Source organism: Brassica napus, chromosome C2 (assembly GCF_020379485.1).
Source record: "Brassica napus cultivar Da-Ae chromosome C2, Da-Ae, whole genome shotgun sequence".
Taxonomy (NCBI): domain Eukaryota; kingdom Viridiplantae; phylum Streptophyta; class Magnoliopsida; order Brassicales; family Brassicaceae; genus Brassica; species Brassica napus.
Window position 1 is genome coordinate 21,036,300 of NC_063445.1, and position 20,012 is coordinate 21,056,311.

Here is a 20,012-nt window from a genome sequence, read left to right on the forward strand (position 1 = left end):
AGCAATCCATTGCATTTGGCGTGAGAGAAATACTCCCGTCATGGAAATGACTCCTCACCACCGATCAAACTAGAGGAATTTCTTGATAAAACATGAAGAAATAGACTGAGTACAATTTTGCTTCATGGAAACAGAGCATACGCAGATGGCCTTGCAACTTGGTTTGGTTCTCGGAGGAACAATTAGGATCTTTCATTTGTTCATTCCACTTTTTATTTAACTCCACTTTTTTGATTAAGAAGCACCCAATGTAAAACTGGTTTTTTTTGTTTGAATATAATTTCACATTCATTAAAAAAAAAACATGATTCACATATATCGAAACAACGTTTCTTTCTAGTGGTGGTTGTTGGCTAACGAATGGTGTTTAGCAGATGAACATTTAGTGCATGGATGTCTGAAAGTCAAGCCACCAATGTATCTAAGTGTTGCAAATTATCCAAAACAGACATCGCATTAGATGCTCTACAAATCATCTCGAGTTATAGTCGTCACGGAGATGGCTATTTTTATATTCTCAAAGCTGCCGCTTTGCCTTGCATGAACTTCCTTGGCTGTGATTTCTATCCATTTAACTATAATGACTTGCAATACGATTTGGTCCTAGTAATAACGAATATAACTTGAATGGAAACATGTCTAAATCGTACCTATTACTTGAATGGGGACATGATTAGATGCGAGGACAAGGTTTGAAAGTGATCACGCATAGATAAACCACTATGTTTGTTTCCGAATCGCATCTCTCACTCGTCACGTCTCTCTGCCAGTGTAATTAATACTTGGGGTTCGAAACAGTCAATATATTTGTTGTAAAATTCACTATTTCCCTAGCATCTCTAGTTGTTGTTGTTGTTGTTGTTCACGAATGCATATAAAGTATGGAGCAGTAAAATTTCAAACTAGAGCACTGATAAATATATGGATCACTTAAAAAAGCAACCACACTAAATTCAAATCCAAAGGATTTGATATGTTCATTACGTTGGTGTGTTTCTCGGGATATGAACAAAACAAAATGCAACTGTTGAAACTATTATGTTCTGAGATAGTTCGCATACAAGCTCACAACTCTAACGATCAAGTTTCTTGCTTTCAAAGCTTCACAAGAAACAAGAAACAAGAACACAAGAACAGCTCAATGAGCTATGTCTTATTGAAATTTGTAGAAACAAAAAAAGGCGTTTAGTTTTGTAAACCATTGTTGAACAGAGTAAGGACGACGTCTATATCACTCTTCTTCATGCATATTCCAATCTCTACGCCACCTGGTTCATCACGTCTCTCTGCCATTGAGATCCTCTCCCCATCGATGGAGACAACATCAACCTTAACGGGTCTTCCCCACCCAAAATCTGAATCATATACACCCAACCGGGTCGACCCGGCTACCGTCCCGAACTGTGAGGCAACACCTATAGAATCGAATCCAATCTTGAATTCTTCCGCGATAGTCTCAATCTTTCTTGAACTCAAACCTTTCACCAACTCGCTGAGAATCTCAACCGCCGTTACGAACCCTTCCTCTCCCTCGAAATCCGCCGCCTTCCTGTTGTAGCTACCCGCCGGAAACACGCAATTACCGAAGTAAGTCGCCGGAAGCGGCGGATCCAGACGCTCTCTGAAATCTCCAGAGAAGAGGAAACACACGCGTCTCTCCCCGCTTCCTCCACGCGCCTTCACAAGGCATGTCCACACGTAAGCATAGGCGATGACGAAAGTCGACAGGTGGAGGTTCTTATCTCGAGTCCGTGAGTCGCTCTTGACTCGCTCCCTGAGCCTCTCGACGTCAACGCGAGACAGCACGAGCGTGGTCAGTACGACGTCGTGTGTGGGCTCCTGGGCGGGAATCGGACGCAGACTTATTCTCCCGCCGGTTTTGTTGTGTTTCAGAGACGTCACGATCTCGATCATCTGTTCATCGAGTCCGGTCGGGTCTTTGATCAAAGACCGATCAAGAGATGGAGTTGGAGTCTCCGGCAGAGAGGATACGACTCTGTTTTCTTCAATATGTTGTTTGCATAAGTGAGCCCAAGCTCTGACGAACATGCTTGACGTTTTTCCGTCTAAAACGGCGTGGTGTGCGGCAACGCCGATGGAGAATCCGTTGTTGGGGAAAAACGTGATTTGAAGAGAGAATGCGGTCGCTGAGTCATCGGAAACTGGTAACTCGGGGAGTAAGCTGTGTAACTCGGTAACTGGACGCTGTCCATAGCCGGAGAGAAGTGAGAAATCAGCGTCACTCTCCGCGATGGTCACTGAAACTGTGTCGTTTTGGGAGACGATGATGTTCGGTTTGGGCTGGTTTGGGTCCCAGACGATGCGGCCAGTGAGAGGGAGATAGCTGCGGCGGAGGACGAGGGAGAGGGAGAGCTTGAGCTTAGGGAGGATGAATGAGTTGAAATGCTCATGAGTCGACTCGGTGAGCCCGTAGAAGAAGACTCGCTTCACTGGGGGGAATACTAGCCATGGTAGATCAAAGAAAGTCAACGGGATTGCGAGCGAGTTGGCGGAGTTTAGAACCGAGTCGAAGTCGGAGTCGGCGGCAGGGGTGACTCGGGCAAGCTCGATGACGTGTAGTGTCATTTTATGTTGAGGGAGAAGGAAATAAACGGATTTGACCAGAAAAAAAGAAAAAAACGGATTGGAACTATAGTTTGGAGAGAGCCAAAAGTATTTTTCTCGCCATAACTAATCATTCACAGATAGATGTGAATATTAGTAAGGAAAAACCTAGCCTTTTTTCAAAAATAAAATAAAATAAATATCTAGCCATTATTCTTTTTGTAAAATCAATTATGACTAGTCTTCACGTTATTCTTTGCACATTGTTAAAAAAATCTGTAAACCTCTGCCTATTAATCATAATTTCACATTTTTCAGAATTCGAAACCCAAACTTTCTAATGTTAAAAGGGCATCCGGCCTTCTTTTTTTTTTTCCGTCATCCGGTAAATTAATGTAAAATCAGCAAGACCAACATTCAGTTACACAAGATCAGCCACATGGAGGAACTCCTTTATCCAAAAAACTTATCAACCAACTACCCAATCAAAATTACCATTCCCCACTATAAAACAGTTGGTACATAGTCATAACATAAGATTCAAAAAATTAGTCATAGATCATATGACAATGATCAACTAAATAGGGGGCGAAGCTTACTCATTCTCAAGCAATTCTCGTAGCCACAAGGGACCACCAGCCGCAACATAGGATTGCAGATAACCACCTTTCGCCGCATTTTGAGCTATGAGGAAAACCCCTCTGTTTGTTGATCTATCTTCTTTTACTACTCTTCACCATTCCACTTTTCTCAATCTTTTCTCCAGCTCAACATATTGCCCTTTGAAATTAGGCCACGCTTTAGGTCTGAGGATCACCTTTGTGAGCTTATCATCATCCAATGCAATAATGACTTTGTTGAGATGATGAAAGCTTAAGCTCTCCAAAGACCACAGCAGAGCTTTGTATTTTGCTTCATCCAAAGACTTGACATTATTGAACACCCGTCGACTATGGATGAGAATTTTGCCCCTCTCATTTCTCACCACCCAAGCTCCTCCACTTTTTGATACCTTCTTATCAAAATCCACTCCAATGTTGCACTTTATCCATCCAGCTCGCGGCGGCTCCCAACATTTTCTAACTGCCTCTCGCGCCCTTCTCTCCTCCTCTTCCTTCTCTCTTTCTTGTTTTTGTGCAATCAACCAGAACTCTGCTTCCTCTGAAATTTTCTCCACCACGTCATGTGCAATGACTGCCTTCCCTTCAAAGATGATCCCATTTCTAGTCTTCCATAAATACCACACAATCCAAGAGATCATAATTCTAACCTTCTCATCAACCTCCGTGTTATTCATCAGCATCATGAGATAATGGATGTTAGAGAAGTGGGAAACCTTATCAAAACCATTCATCGGATTAGGCACGTAAGCTAGAGCCCACACCTGTCTAGCAATGGCACAATCAAAGAGAAGGTGGTTGATGGATTCACCTTGAAAACCACAAGCTTGGCAACACGGATCCATCTTGATTCCCTTCTTCACTAGCAGTTCACCCACAGGGATCGCATTGCTTAGAGTCTTCCACATGAATGTTTTAATTTTTGGTGGTGTTTTGATCTTCCAAACTTCCAACTTGAGATCGTTTAAGGAAGGTCTCGCCACAACTTCGCTGTGTATATCACTATTGGATTGTCTGTTGATGAACCAATACCCAGACCTCACCGAATAGCTTCCATTTCTGTTATGAACCCATACCCAGTAATCCTCTTGGTCCGCCACCACTTCCATCTTAAGGATTCTCTGAATTTCCTCCTCGAAGAAAAGTTCCTTGAGATTTTCAAGCTTCCAGTAGTTGTTGTTAACATCTATAAGATCTCTTACTTTCAACATGAGATCCACAAAGATGTTCTTCATCAAGGGCCTTCTCTGCACATCTCCTTCAATCCATGCATCTACCCAGACCGAGATAGAGTTACCATTTCCAACATGTTTCCTGAGACCTTGTTTAAGCAACTCTTTGCCAAACTGGATACTCCGCCATCCGTAAGAGGGTCTAGGACCATTACTAGCAAAAAGGAGATCACCATGCTCAAAGTATCTGCTTTTGAAGACTCTAGCAAAGAGAGATTCGGGATTGTTGAGTATTCTCCACGCTTGCTTGGCCATAAGAGATTGATTGAACCTATGTATGTCTTTAAAGCCCAGACCCCCTGCTCTTTGGCTAAACAAAGTTTCGTCCAACTGAGCCAGTGAATCTTCCTCTTGTGTTTCAGAGCGTTCCACCAAAAATTCGCCATTGCCTTCGTTAAATTTTCACAGGATTTCTTGGTCAGTTTAAAGCAAGACATCGCATAAACCGACATTGCCATAGCCACTGCTTTGATCAGGACCTCCTTACCTCCCTGAGACAGTAGCTTCACGAACCAACAAGACAACCTGTCCTTGAGTCTGTCATATATATAAGCTAGCATGTCTGTTTTTGATCTGCTGAAGCACTCAGGCAACCCCAAGTAAGACCACGTACCACCTTCTTTCTCAATCCCCATGAGATCTCTCAACAATTGTTTGCATATCTCATCCAGCTTCGCCCCAAAAGTGATAGCAGACTTATCGAGGTTAACCGTCTGGCCTGTCGCTTTCTCATACACCTGCAAAATTTGCAGCAATTCAGATACTTGACCTAGCGATGCCTTACAGATCATCAAACTATCGTCAGCAAATAACATGTGGTGGATCATCGGTCCATTCTCTGAAAACTGGATGCCTCGAAGTCTTCCTCCTCTCACAGCTTATTCCATCATATGAATGAGACCTTCAATGCACAAAACAAACAGAAAGAGAGACATGGGATCGCCTTGACACAAACCCCTCTCTGGTTGAATGTGCCCAAATGGTTGATCATTAATTAGGGTAGAGTAGGTAACCGATGTTACACAAAACATAACCCTCTCAGTCCAAACATGATCAAAACCCAAGGCAAGAAGAAGAGCTCTCAGGTATCCCCATTCGACTATGTCGTATGCTTTAGACATATCCGATTTGATGGCAATAAATTCCTTAGCCACTTTCTCATTCGTTTTCAACGCATGAATCATCTCGTGGGCAATAAGTATGTTGTCGGTGATAAACCTTTCTTCTACAAATGCAGACTGTGTAGGTGAGACCAAATCTGCGAGAAAGGGCTTCAGTCTGCTTACCAAGATCTTTGAGATGATTTTGTACAACACCGAGCAAAGGCTGATGGGTCTTAAGTCAGTCATCAGCGTGGGATCCGGGATTTTTGGCAACAAGCAGGGATGGGTATAATTCCATTCCGCTGGAAAAACTCCTGACGTGAAGAACTGCTGCACTTCCTTGGTCAATTGAGCTCCCACTGTCTCCCAATACTTTTGGAAGAACAAGCCCGTCATACCGTCTGGCCCCGGTGCGCTCCCTGGTTTGATAGTAAAAACAGCCTCTCTGACCTCTTCCACGGTAACCTCTCTGGTCAGGAATTCATTCATCTCATCTGTCACTCTACTAGTAAATCCTTCGAAGATTTCACTAAAGTCCTTCGCAGATGACGATTTGAACAGATTCCTGAAATTATTCATTTGCCACTTCTGCTTTAGCTGCCTCAGAAAAGTGAGCTTGTCCATTACTATCCACCAGTTTAATAATCTTGTTCTTTGCTCTTGACGACTTGACTGATTCATGGTAGTATTTTGTGTTCAAATCCCCTTTGACAGCCCATCGATCTTTGTTTTTTTGCTTCCAATACGTCTCTTCCTCTTTGTATGCTCTGATAAGCTCGCTCTTAAGATAGTTGACTATGTGGGCAGAGGGGAAACAAACAAACTGTTGTTCTTCCAGAGCTTGTTGAATATGGTTGATCTTGTCCCTAGAATTTATAGACTCTTTCTTTTTCCATCTACTCAAAGCCTTCCTGCATCTTTTCAGTTTATCTGAAACCTTCACTTCAAAAAGCGGGTGATTCGTTAACCATGCCTTCTTGATCTCGTCTTTCACCCCTGGATGATTTAGAAATCTTCTGTCAAAGCGAAAGCTTCCTCCAAAGGGTTCGGCAGAGGAGATCAATCTCACCAACACTGGTCTGTGATCTGATCCTCTCATGTCTAGGAATTTTTGGTTTGATGCCGGAAAGAGTTGAAACCAGTTTTTATTACCGAAACATCTATCCAACCTTGACCGTATCCAATGATTCCCTGTCGGCCTCCCCAAGTAAGGTTGTTTCCACTACTTTGAAGCTCCATCATATTTCCAATCTCAAGCATGTTATTGAAATCTTGGAAAGATTCTTCATTCCTTCTCGGCCCGCCGCTCTTTTCTCCATTGTTTCTAATTTCATTAAAGTCGCCCAACATACACCAGGGCTCCTTTCTGTGCACCCCAATCCTATAGATCCACTCCCAAACCACAGATCTATTTCCTTAGACAGGTTCTCCATAGACGCAAGATACAAAGAAGGAGTCTTTACCAAACTGTACATAAGAGTCCACCAGGTTCTTATCTACAAACTTGAAAGAAATATTTACTGAGTTCTTCCAAAACAAGGCAAGACCACCGATGTACCGAATAGGATCGACAGTCATTATCCTATCATAGCCTAGCAACGCTTGCAAGTCCACTAGATCGTCACGAGTGTGCTTCGTCTCCATCAAAAACAAAATATCCGGGAAGATTTCTTTACGAATTTCCCGCAGTCGATGAATCACCAAATCCTTTGCACGGCCCAGGCCTTGGCAATTCCAACTCATCATAGCCATTTAGATACTAGACGGTCCCTCATCCGGGACCACCAATGGTTTCTTAAACCTTGCAGAGCTTTGAGATGGCTCGACATCATCATGTGTCTTCCTCTTTCCTTCAGAAATTACTCCTTCCCCCACTACCTTAGTCCCTTCAGTTAACGCTTGAACAATCTTCTTTCCAGATGCCTTTCTTGTATATGTTCCAGGCCTTCTTCTCTGTCTGGGTTTCTTAGGAATAGTCCCGAAAGTGCTAGTATCATAGATACCCACACTATAACTCGTTGAACTTTCCAAAAGATACTCTGATTGAGTCGAACCCGCCGGCTTCTTTAAAGTTTGGGGCAGAGAGATGACCTTCCCTGATTGCAAGGTTTTAGAGCCAGCCGAAATAGCATTCGCCATAAGTTTCTCTTGCTCCGAAGGTCGTTGTGTCTGAGCACTGAAATCAAACACTGTGCCCTTTCCTTTATCGAGATTAGACGACACCACTGGGGGTTGCTCCAGTCTCAAATAGACTTTCTGGCCCAAAGGGTCATTAACTAAGTCTTCCAAAGATTTCCTCACTCTGTCTTCTCGAGCAAGTTTCTCCTGACCCTCAGCCGCTAACAGATATTGTCTCATTCCTTTCAAGACCTCCTTTGCAATCTTAGGCTTACCTGAGACTGGATCCAACCCTATAAGATTGCTAGATAGGACCCCATAAAGCGGATCATTTTCTTCCAGTGAGAGTAAAACTTATGTGTTCTTGCTTTCTGCTGACGAAGCAGACTCCAACAAAGCCGATCCTATTCCTTTTGCAGACCAAGGGCACAAAGCTTGCTCATGAGTCAGTCGCTGGCATGTATAACATCTCTTTTGTAGTCTCTCATAGTCATACAAGATGTTAACTACCTCTCCACCAGGTAATGTTAATTTTTTGGATCTTCTCAGCGGCTTCGATACATCAAACTTAACTAGTAGTCACACATAATCCTTCACCTGCGCCTTCTCAGGATCATACGGTACGTCAACTACCTCACCAGCGAATTCTCCCAGCGCCGATATTGTTCCAGGAGTATAGTGGTTTACTGGAATGTTTCTCATCTGAACCCACACCAGCAGGTGTTGTAAGAAATCATCTGGTGGCTTCTCAGTCCATCTATCCAACACAATCGACCAGTTATCGAAGGTGTGAACTCTGCTCAGAACATCGAGGAGGTCATGCTCGAACTTGAAAATAAACTGGAATCTTTCCTTAGACAGAGCTACTCCCCTCACTCTGTTGTAAAGCTTCCATTTCCTGGGCATCTCAAGGATAAGATCAGACATCCTTTGACACTGAGGGTTGAGAAGCCGACCAATGATACTCAACGAATTTCTCTCTGTTGCATAGAATTCTGGTCTATCCGGAAGCACGAAGGGTTCGTCTTCCTCTTCAATCGAAAGATGCTTCAACGCCTTTTTTGCAATGAACAAACCCTTTTTGCAATGAACAAACCCTAGAAGCTCTCTCAGATTTAGGATAAGAACGATAAAAAAGTCCACAAAGTGGTTTACTTTTCTAATACGAAACGTGTTTGATGAACGTAGGCCCCACAAATCCAAGATGAAATCTTAAAAGTTGGAGAATAAAGCCCAAAAGAGGGAGCCAACTAATGTACGCCTGTAGAGAGAATTTTTCACGAACCGTTCTTGGCTTCCAGACTTCCACACACCTTTTTTGTTAAATGTTTTTGTGTACACCAACTCTTATTATTCTAAGTAGATTTTAAACCCAAGTAAATGATGGTAGATTTATAATTTGTATTGTTGTATTAGAATAGAAGTGATGTCAAGTTTTTAACGAAGTGGTCTTAGCCTAGTGGTAATAGGGTTCGAGCTCGAGCTTCTGCCATGGATTCGATTTCTCTTGACTACCCATAGACGCTTTAAGTAATAAGAAAACCCGGATTTCTATGGGCTTTTTGGTGATTAGTCTTTGGGCCTAGAAAACTTTTGGGATCACACCAAGGTTATCAAAAAAATATATATACGAAATCACACACCACTAAATATATCTTTTCTGTTTTTTTTCTTCACATATTTTAAAGCTTTTGTATTTCTATTTGATATAAGTTTATTCTTATTATCTAGTTACTCATATTATTTAAACCTTTTGTTTTTATTTGAAACAGATTTACTCTTTGAGTTTTAAATACTTACATAATTCATATTGAATACTTACATAGTATTTAGTTTTCCTATTCATATTGAATTAAGTATATTTTAATGAAAAATACCTTATAATAGTTTTCAAAAATAAATTGGTACAAGAGAAATTTCAAATGAAAAAGTAACCAAAATAACCTTCATTAAAAGGTTTATAGACACATATATATTTTGGGTTAATTAATCTAGAATTAGAGTTTGTTTTGAGGAATAATGTTTTAAGAATTAATGTTTATGGTTTAGAAATTTAGAATTTATGGTATTAAATTTATATTAAAAATTTTTAAAATAAATTTTTTAAATATTTAAATTAACTATATTATCAATAAAAACAGCTTATTTTTTTATTTTAGTGAAATTTATTTAGATCATTTTCTTTTATCGTGCGCTATCTTGATCATAAAAACTTTATATTATATTGTTTTAAGAGAATTGCCCTAGTTTTTTTCTAGATAATATGATTTGCCCTACTGTAATCTGCATGTATCATTTTTTTTCTTTTCTTACAAAAGATTACACACACACAGAAGCTCTGTATATACAATCTGTACAGTCTTTGATTGAAGCTAATGAGAAACAGTATTCCACATAACATCTAACAACTTTCTTATGCTAACTTGTTCTTAATATTCTTACTTCTTACGCTTGGTGTATGTCTTCTTCCTCTTCTTGGCGCCTCCTCTAAGCCTGATAACCAATTCTTTATATTACATAAGGCCCATTAAAGGATTGCCTAAGGTCCACTAAAGGATGGTAAAGCCTGTGTAACTTCTACGTCGACCTTCCCCTTTCTAGACCCTTTCCTCTTGACCGTTGATTTGATTACTCGGACAATCAACGGTTCAAAAAGAAATCAAAAACTAAAAAACTAATAAGCGTGTGGAGGTGGCAGTGAGAATTACAAAGAACACAAAAAAGCCAAATCTCCCACAAACTCTCCCAATTAAAATCATTTTTAAAAAATCATCAGATTCGAAATTCATTACAGAGGAGGAGAGAGTTCTTCTTCTCATGGAGTTTACTAACAGAATCTGATACGGAAGACAAGAGATCAAAGCTTTTTTACAGGTATCACATCTAATCTCCTTTTAATGATTCTTGTCTTATCTCTCTTCTTGTTTTTTTCTTTTATTTTTTTTTTACTTTGTGTGTTTTTTTTCTTGTCTCTGGTTAAGTAAAGAATCTGTCTCTTGCTTTGAATGCTACATCACTCGATCATTAAACTTTATCTTCTTTCTCTTTTTGATGTTAATGCAAAAACCAACTCCGTGATGTCTCATCATGTCTTTCTCGCCTCTGCTTTTTCTTTTTTCCCTCGAAATGAACTCATCAGCTTGTTGTAGCATAAACAAACTCTGAAACTAAGAAAATAACAGAGACATTTTGATAACGATGAAAAAGAATGTGTTCAGCCGAGTTGATCTTTCGAGTTTTGTGACAGGTTCGACAGAGCACACGTGGCAACCAACGATGTCTGCGGAGACCAACATCCCAAGTTACTGGCTAAACTGGAGATTCTTCCTCTGCGCAGTCTTCGTCTTAACGTCTCTGTTTCTATCTTCTTTCCTTATTTGGAAATACGAAGGACCTAGAAAACGCAAGAAACGTGGAGGTGGTCATGATCATGATCAAAGAGAAGGAACAGGAGTTGTGTACGATGATGAAACGTGGAACACTTGTGTGGCAAGGATCCATCCGAACTGGCTTTTAGGGTTTCGAGTTTTCGGTTTTGTTACTCTTCTTGGACTCATCTCTGGTAATGCTATTGCTGATGGAGCTGGCATCTTCATCTTCTACACACAGTGAGTCTTCCATATTCTCTCTGATAAGATTTGACATAACGTTCACTTGTTCTGATGGGAGTGTGTTGATCATTCTTATCAGATGGACTTTCACATTGGTCACAATCTACTTCGGGGTATGGCTTTTCTTATCATCTAGTCATGGTATTTGCACATGCTTTAACAATTTAACAATTCTATCCAGAGCCGGCCCTGAGATTTTGGGATTATACACAATTTCGTAAATGTTTTTATAACTTTTTTTTTTTACAAATTTGAAGGCTTATATATCTATGTGGACACTTATATTGGACTTGATTATAATGCAGGTTGCAGCCCTTGTGTCCATATACAAATTTAGATCTGATGATAACTATCAGAACGGAGTCAGTACTGTAGATGAAGAGCAAGGGTCGTATAGACCTCCAATTCATGGCGAAAACTTGAATGTCTTTAAGGCTTCTAACGGACACGAGAGACATAATAGGTCTACACGTCAAGTAGCTTCTACATTGGGTTACATCCATCAGATTCTTTTTCAAGTAAGTGTCAGATGTGTTTAAGTTTCTCTGTGTTTAAGTTTCTCTCTGTCTCTGAACATGTGTGTTTTGGATTTGTAGACTTGTGCAGGAGCTGTATTGCTTACAGATGGTGTGTTTTGGTTCATCATCTACCCTTTTCTCACATCCAAAGATTTCAATCTTGACTTTGTAAGTTCTAACACACATTTTGTAAGTTGTGTATCTGACATGCTTAACTCTAACCAAACATTTTATACTGTAGTTCATTGTGATTATGCACTCAGTCAATGCTGTTTTCCTCCTCGGTGAAACTTTCTTGAACTCTCTCGTTAGTCTCTGTATCCTTTCCTTACTCAACGTAATAACATGATATGGTTATAGTGGTGATGATGATTTCTTTGTATGCAGCGGTTCCCATTGTTCAGGATATCATACTTTGTGGTATGGACCGGAGTATTCGTTCTATTCCAATGGATTGTTCATGCTTGTGTCTCCTTCTGGTAACACTCATGGACCATGATTCTAGTCTTTCTTTACATGATCCTATGAACAGTTTAGTATAACATATGTGTAATCTGTTTGTGCAGGTGGCCATACCCATTCTTGGACTTGTCATCATCCTACGCCCCTTTATGGTACGCTACACAAACTCATCGCCCCGTTAATTTTATAACAACCTGTACCACCAAAGAATAGAGATCAAACTCAACTTCTGATTTAGACAATGATTCTTGATCTTGAATGGACTGAATGGTTTAATTGATGGCAGGTATGCCGCCGTTGGGTTGATGCACGTACCATGCTTTGGGGTCTTTGCGTTGATTGTTAAGTTGAAGTACATGTGGCTCTCAAAATGTTTCTCAGAAGAACCATAGTAACACATAGCATATATACTCGAATGGTTGGTTATTCTCGAACAGAGTTCAAAGAAAATTTATACACTTATCGTGTACAGATTAGATACAGGTTCTCTCCTGCCTTCTGTATCAATTTTTTTGTAAATGACATTCAAAGTTCCTGTTGAAGGAACATTATAAATCACTTAGACAGTCACCACGATTATTGTTACGAATAGCCTGATGAACATTACCATTTTCTTTCTAGCAGATCTGCATCATAGACAAGATTAGCTTAATTTTATCAGAAATGTAACGATAATAGTGTACCGGATTTGAAAGGGAGACATCATAAGTTCCACAAATCCATTTTCAATTAGATAATGAATAATTATATATCCCTCTAAGCTAATTAATCATATCTTCTCTTCTTCCCCTATTTGATCACATTCAGATACTATTATATCGTGTGACTTTTATTTTCAAACTTCAAAAGAAGCATCATGTTTACGGGAATTTTTTGGAACTGAAATTCCTGAGAAAACATATTTTATTCAGATTAGAACAAAACTTTATATTCGTATCCAAAAATGGCGAAGAAGATAATATTTTCCATCATTTTTGTCGTTGACCCGATTCTTCACACATGGTTGAACATCTTCTGTATACATAATAGCCATTTTAGTGTTAAAAGAGCATTTAAACGACGAGAGGAAATACACCAAAATATTTGTTTCATATCTTAGTGGACAAAATTATAAACAAGTGAAACAAATATTAAGGACTAGTTAGATAATAATACATAATACTAGTATTTGGTAGTAGTTGCAAGTGATTTTAAGAAGATAGACGTGGACCAAAAATTAAACCGGGTCTCACTGGTTACCATTCGGTAAATAAGAAGAACGAATAAAAAAAATGTACGGGAATAAAATAGCAAGAATGAAAATGAATGGTTGTTTCTTATCAAATTTAACAAGGAATAATTTTGTTCTTCAATTCTCTACAAAAAAAAAAGAAGGAAAAGGAATGAGAGGGAATTATTATTACTTGTGAATGGTGATTTTTTTTGGAACGTTAGAGAATGCATTATTCCTCGCTGTTCTCTGGTCACCGTTCATATCCAAAAGTGTATACTAATAGGAAATAAATGGTTATGTATTCGTAGTGCTAATACAATTAAAACAAATTCTTAACACTGTTATCTTTTTACTTTTGTCATCTCATTTTTTATTACAATTGAAATAGACAAATTGGCGGGATAAAAATACATCCCCATAAATAAGAATCAATCAAATTATATTTCAAATTTATCTTTGGAAAATTGGACAGAAAGTTTTAATTTTCTAATTATAAAAAAACTTTCTAATAAAGCACGCACAAAAGTTGTCGGCTCTGCGCTGAACTTTTCAGTTTTAATCTGAAATCAAAATTTTATTCAAATGGTTTAAAGAAAATAATCATAGATTTCAACAGTTGGATTTTTGGATTCAGATACTTTCGAGTTATCAAAAGATAAAAAAAACTAGTCTCAGTTCTTTCCTAGGTTGCATGGAAATCGAGTGAATGTCTGTGTTTTCACGTTTGAAAAGGTTTAGAAACGATTTAGAACCGGAATCTCTTGGAAACTCGTAGAAACATATTGAAAACTCGTTTTTTTTTTTGAAAATTTCATTTTAGAATTTTAAAATTTACTGATTATATATTGGAAAATAAAAAAAAAACTCTTATGTTTTTTTTAATTTAAAACATATTTTATAAGCAATTAATAAATATAAGGATATACTTCGCAAATAGCAGAAGATTTGGTATTTGTACACACTAATCTTCTTCTTCCATCTAGACGAAGTCTTGAATACAAATATGGTTTCAATAATATATGAGATGTTGGAGGTTTGATTTATTGGATGAGATTAATATTGGGAGACTTGAATTTGAAGATCTTTCTCTCGATGATAAGTTTGATAAATGGTTACCTTTGTTGGAGCTAACGAAAATGAGGTTGAAAATGATGCTATTGATCTTTTGACTTGTCGACTTTATGATTTTTATCTTTAGTTAAGCTAGATAATATATGCGTATTGGATTTGTGTTGTTTTGAATTTTTATATGATTTTCGATATTTAATTTTTACTTATTTTATTTTCGTATACTTAAACATCGAATGGTTATTTGTTTACCTGTATTCTTAAATACACTAAACAGAAGAAAACAATTGTACTTACATGTTAATCAATCATATATATATATATATATATATATATATTTACTAACCTTCCAAAACTTTTCCGTTCCTTTTTTTTGTTAATAATCAAGTTTCTACGTTTCAAAACACATCCGTTTTCGATTCCTTCAACCTAGGATCTTTCTCAACCCCTTGGCCCTCGGTTTCTTATCTACAGTTTGTTTTTACTTATTTTATTGTTACTACAATTTTCAAGAACATTTATGTGCGCAACATGTTTTTTTAATCCACATTATCGGTACACTTTCATCAAGAGACCCTCGAAAGAGTTTGATATAGTTGAAGAGATGTGGTCAAGTTATTTTGGGGTGATGTGTTAAATTTTGAGTCGCTAAACAAATCGTAACACAAATTAGCTTTTTTGAACTAATCTCATATACGCCAATGCCATAAAAATATTCTTCAGCGCAGCATTTGGCAAAGATTGAAAACCATTCCAAAACTTTTGTTTAACTGTGATAAAAAAAGCGGTTGAAATGTACCATCTCTATTTTTCTGTATGCAGCAATTCTTGAATTTAATTTCTATAAACTATAGTATATGCATTGACTAAAATAACGTGTATCAGCTTTTTAGCTCCTTTTAAACATGATGGTTATGATTTGCGAGCTATACCCAATGAAAAAAAGTCAGCTAATACTTGCACTTTTGGAATAATAGTTGGGTTTCCACCGTCGAATGCGCCATAACCAAAAGGCTAGGCTTATCTTATAAATATAGTAATATCCAATCTAAGTCAAAACCGAAGATAAACAAAATGGTGCCACGTTAATGAAGAAAGATTTTATCTTTGTTAAGCTTTTGACCTTAGCAAATTAAATAAAACTAACTTTCCATATATGTATCTTTTGATCTCACCCGCACAGTTGGAGCCCAATTTCCTTGCACTCTTGTCTTTGACTCAACTCAAAAAAAAAATATTAAGAAGTTTTTAGACTTTTCTTGTGCATGTACTTTTCATTTTATTTTTTATTTGATAAACCAACAATATGTGGTAATAGTATTAGCGACAGATCATTACTCGTGTTTAAAATTCTAACGGTTCATTTAAATTTGTACTGGATGAACTGAGGTGCATAACCAAATTCATAAACAAATATAGTATATCATTTTAATTTAAACGAAAATATTAGCACAGCATAAACGTTGTCTCAAAATATAAAATGTTACCATGGTAAGTTTTTGCGTGTATTTCAATGGTATTCTTGATGTTTTAAGACTATTTTTATTTTTTTATGATAATACAATAGATAAAAAATAGTACAACTTAATATGATCCATTTCCGCAGTGTCCTAGTTTTTACTATTATTTAGTAAGAATATAAGAAATATAACACATCACTTTCTGTTGAACTTAGAATTTTTTTTAAGATAACAAAAGAAAGACAAAATTTGTATTTGATGGACCACAGACAAAACCGATGGACCACTTCACAAGATACATTTGAAAAAAACTTATGTGAAGAAACATAATTAAACACTTCGCATCAGGATGCTTTGATATTGTTTTGTTTTAATGCATGTCCACGACATCTCCAGACTTTGGGTTTTCTTTTCTTATAACCACGTACGCACAGTGGCGGAGGTAGTGCCTTGTGAGGTGGGTCATATGACCCATGTGAAATCAAAGAAAAACAAAATTTTACTTGTGTTTTTACAGAGAAAATTGAGAAAATATAGTAAAATAGGCTTATTGGAAGGTTGGAACTCAGAAGCCGATTTTGATAGTGTGAGTGTGACAACAATACAGATGCTAAAAAAAAAACATTATAGATGCTACCTCATTTTTTTTTCCGCCGAGTTTTGTTTTTATTAATCAAAGCCCAAACGGCCGAAGCCCAAGTATACCAAGTACCAAACAAAATGCCCACATACACAACGGGCTACAACATTAACGGTCGAAGCCCAAGTAAACTAAACGGCCCAAAGGCCCAAACATTGAAACCGGACAGCTTGACCTAAGCGCGCGACAAGGCGGCTGGGGTTTGAACACGTGTAAGAATCTGGACCATCAGTATGGCACGCGTTGCCCGCCTCGACTTGACCGAAACCTCTTCGCACAGCCGCCGAAACTTGCCACCGACAACCTCGTTTCGCCGGAGCTCAGAGACTGAAGAGCCTACAACGAAACCATAGCCATTCTACGCCGCTCTGTCTTCACGCCGGAGAGTTCCATCGATCTAACGAGATTTCTTCCGACTATGTATCACCACAAACCCTAGACAGGCGAGCCGAGAACCACTACTATCCTCCTCTTGTACGTCCTCGCCGTTGTCGGAGAGCTTCATCATCATCCGAGATCTCATCCGCGACGGCCCACGACCCCATACCTGACCACAAGAACCACACCGCACTTATCTCACCTCGATCTAATCACCACAACCCAAAGGACATCGGGTTCCAAGACGGCAGCGCGGAACTTTGCAAGCCTCCACTCTCCGTGACCAAAAGCCGGCGAAGACGGAGCTGAATGAGCCTCTCCTTCCCGGAAGCTAAAGCGTCGACGATGGATCTGAGAAAAGCTCCACCTCCTGCATAAAGACCGGCGACGATGGATCTAGGGTAGCCTCCATCTCCCGGAAAAACACCACCTGAACATGCAAGCCGCTCCATCTCCACCTCCACCTCCACCGGGAACCTCCAATCGATCGCGTCGTTACTCCAAAGGCCGAACCACCGTTGATAGATGGTTGCGGTCCCAGAGCTCCGACAAGGCGATCGATGACGGGACTGCGAAGAAGGAGCGGAGAGTGACAACTACAAAGGAAGGAAAATGACTCCGGCGCCAGCACAGACGCTCATGCGCCAACCGTACGCCGGACCCAAAAGTAGATCTGGTTTCTCTCTTTTCTCTCCTGTTTCTCCGGTGTGTGTGTGTTTATGATTATAGATGCTATCTTAAGGATGCTGTTCCAATAACTATTATTTCCCACTGTTTCTAGCGACATTTCACAAGATTTATTCCTCAAGATAATTTTTAAATAATCCATAATTGACTTTCTAGACACATAAAGGCTTCCATTATTTTATATTTCCGGCCAAATCACTGTGGAACTTTGGGGTATATATATAAGGTTTTGGTGCAACCAAGGCTCTGAAGAAAAAAAAATAAAAAATCAAATCGATGTCTTCAGTTTTTGCTTAACAAACAAAGCTATTGGAGACTATTTTGTCCACTTTTTTTAAAAGGTACGTTGGTATGTTTTGGTCAATTTTTATATTTAAACACTCTATACGAGTTTCTAAATATTTTAGTTATGCTCAACTTATCAGAATGTACGGTCGTTTTAAAATTTGAATATAAATATGAAAGTTGAAACTCACCTAGTCACGGAAAGTGTCTTAGTTATATAAATATCAGCATCAGTAAATACGAACCGATTCAATCATTTAGCCACTATTGTTATCTTTATTTTGTTCTGCAAAGTCATGTGGACTGATGATGGAAGGCTCGGACCAAAACATGTCTAATTTCTCGATTGCAATGATCATATAAAAACGTGTGACCAAGAGCCTTTACCAAAAAATCAAATATGATAGATTATATATATATGTGCCATGAAGACCAACGGTGAGGATTCTTATCCGGCACGATCCAACGAAGTGAAATGGAAGTAGCAAAGCTCTGTCGTTTTATATGGTTTGGACGCAACCAAAGCTTTATGTCAGTAAAATTTCCCACCAAAGTGGTCCGACGGATGTGTCAATCAAACTGTAACATCAACGAAAAGACCTTTACTACACTTTACTTTTCGTAAAAAAAATACTGGCCCGTCGGATTGGGTTTCGTAGAAGACCCCATGCATAAGATGAGTTTTTTCATAAAATAAGGTTTAAATGAATTTAGAAAATGGCGACATCCATAGATAATATTATATAATATTAAAAACTGATTATAAAACGCACATAAATCCACAAAATAGCAATCATTAAACCTTAAAAGATTATTTTAAACACTAATTAATTCTAACTCTAATTTCTACCCTTAAATACTAAATAGGAAACTCTAAATGCTAACTGTTAATTCTAATTTCAAATACATATACAAATACATATTTAGTATTTAATTTATTATTTAACATTTTTTTAAATAGTTTATTTTTATTTTAAATGTATTTAATTAATCATATTATTACACGTAGGGATATATTTACCACTTTATTCTTCACAAATATTATTTATTATTTAAGCGTAAGTCAATTTTAAAAACGTGAGGAAATAGATTAAATTGCAGGTTTTATTACCATATAGTGTATATATCAGTTTATATAATACGCGACTTTCTTTATGCATATAATGAGAAGTGCCATTAGTCGAATGGCCACTAAAAGTTTTTCAAAGGATTTTTAATTAGCACATGACTGAAAGCAATTAAACACAACAATTGCTCGCTAAGATGGCTGTGATCGACAAAGAGCACGTGGCTACCGTAGCCATATGTATACATATGACCAGAGAACTAGAATCAAAGAAGTGAAGTTAAAGTTAAACCGATCCAGCTTAACAACTAAAATCGTAGGGTGTTGTGTCGGCCACCGTGATTGGAACAAGAAAGCGTATTCAGGTCATTCACGGCCGTGCAACTTCTTTCGTCACGCGACGAATATTTATCCTCGAATTTTAAGTAGATTATTTTCCATACATTATAGATTCTTTCTACTGGGGTTTACTTGCAAGCAAACTATGCTTTTGTAAACACTCAAACGTATTATTCTCTTTTTTTTTTTTTTGTATGTGGGAATAAACATGACTTAGGGCATCTCCAACCACTAACACTATTTTAGTGTCAAAACCACACTATTTTAGTGTAATTTCAACACTAAAATCAAGGTCTTCTCCAACCATAACACTAAACTTCACGCTAAAACTATTTTATAATTTTATATGTATTAAATTTTTTATTTATCATTTATTTAATTGTATGTTTTAGTAATAAAATAAGTAAATAGTGTTTTAGTGGGATGAATAGTGTTTTAGTGTGGTGAATAGTATCACACCAAATTTGGTGTCAAATTTTAGTGTTGCACTAAAATGGTGTGATTTTTGCAGTTCCATTGGAAAAGATTTGGTGTAAAAATCACACTAAAATAGTATTTTACAGTTGGGTTGGAGATGACCTTAGAGTACAACAATAATATACATATAGTAGAGTACATGCCTAAAGACCCGATAACAATCCCAAGAA

The 20,012-nt window shown here is 38.0% G+C and overlaps 3 protein-coding genes across 4 annotated transcripts; 1 reads left to right on the forward strand and 2 right to left on the reverse strand.

The window, feature by feature from the left end:
- Positions 1 to 1,005: 1,005 nt before the first annotated feature.
- On the reverse strand, positions 1,006 to 2,810 carry LOC106402934 (phenolic glucoside malonyltransferase 2-like). Its single transcript, XM_013843757.3, has one exon. The coding sequence runs from the start codon at positions 2,584 to 2,586 to the stop codon at positions 1,186 to 1,188; it is 1,401 nt and encodes a 466-aa protein (XP_013699211.2). The 5' UTR covers positions 2,587 to 2,810; the 3' UTR covers positions 1,006 to 1,185.
- Positions 2,811 to 7,272: 4,462 nt separating this feature from the next.
- Positions 7,273 to 8,565, reverse strand: LOC125582238. The gene is made up of 3 exons (XM_048748829.1): positions 8,236 to 8,565; positions 8,007 to 8,091; positions 7,273 to 7,931 (listed from the first exon to the last, which is right to left on the reverse strand). Exons 1-3 carry the CDS (start codon positions 8,563 to 8,565, stop codon positions 7,273 to 7,275), a joined length of 1,074 nt encoding a protein of 357 aa, XP_048604786.1.
- A 1,763-nt stretch (positions 8,566 to 10,328) lies between these two features.
- Positions 10,329 to 12,808, forward strand: LOC106402708. 2 transcript variants are annotated; one of them, XM_013843495.3, is made up of 9 exons: positions 10,329 to 10,512; positions 10,886 to 11,246; positions 11,329 to 11,362; positions 11,555 to 11,767; positions 11,846 to 11,935; positions 12,009 to 12,074; positions 12,155 to 12,246; positions 12,334 to 12,381; positions 12,516 to 12,808. In XM_013843495.3, exons 2-9 carry the CDS (start codon positions 10,915 to 10,917, stop codon positions 12,619 to 12,621), a joined length of 981 nt encoding a protein of 326 aa, XP_013698949.2. In that variant the 5' UTR covers positions 10,329 to 10,512; positions 10,886 to 10,914; the 3' UTR covers positions 12,622 to 12,808. The 2 variants fall into 2 exon arrangements, with proteins under 2 accessions (XP_013698949.2, XP_048604075.1); XM_048748118.1 differs by lacking the exon at positions 10,329 to 10,512 and having other exon boundaries at positions 10,594 to 11,246.
- Positions 12,809 to 20,012: the final 7,204 nt, after the last annotated feature.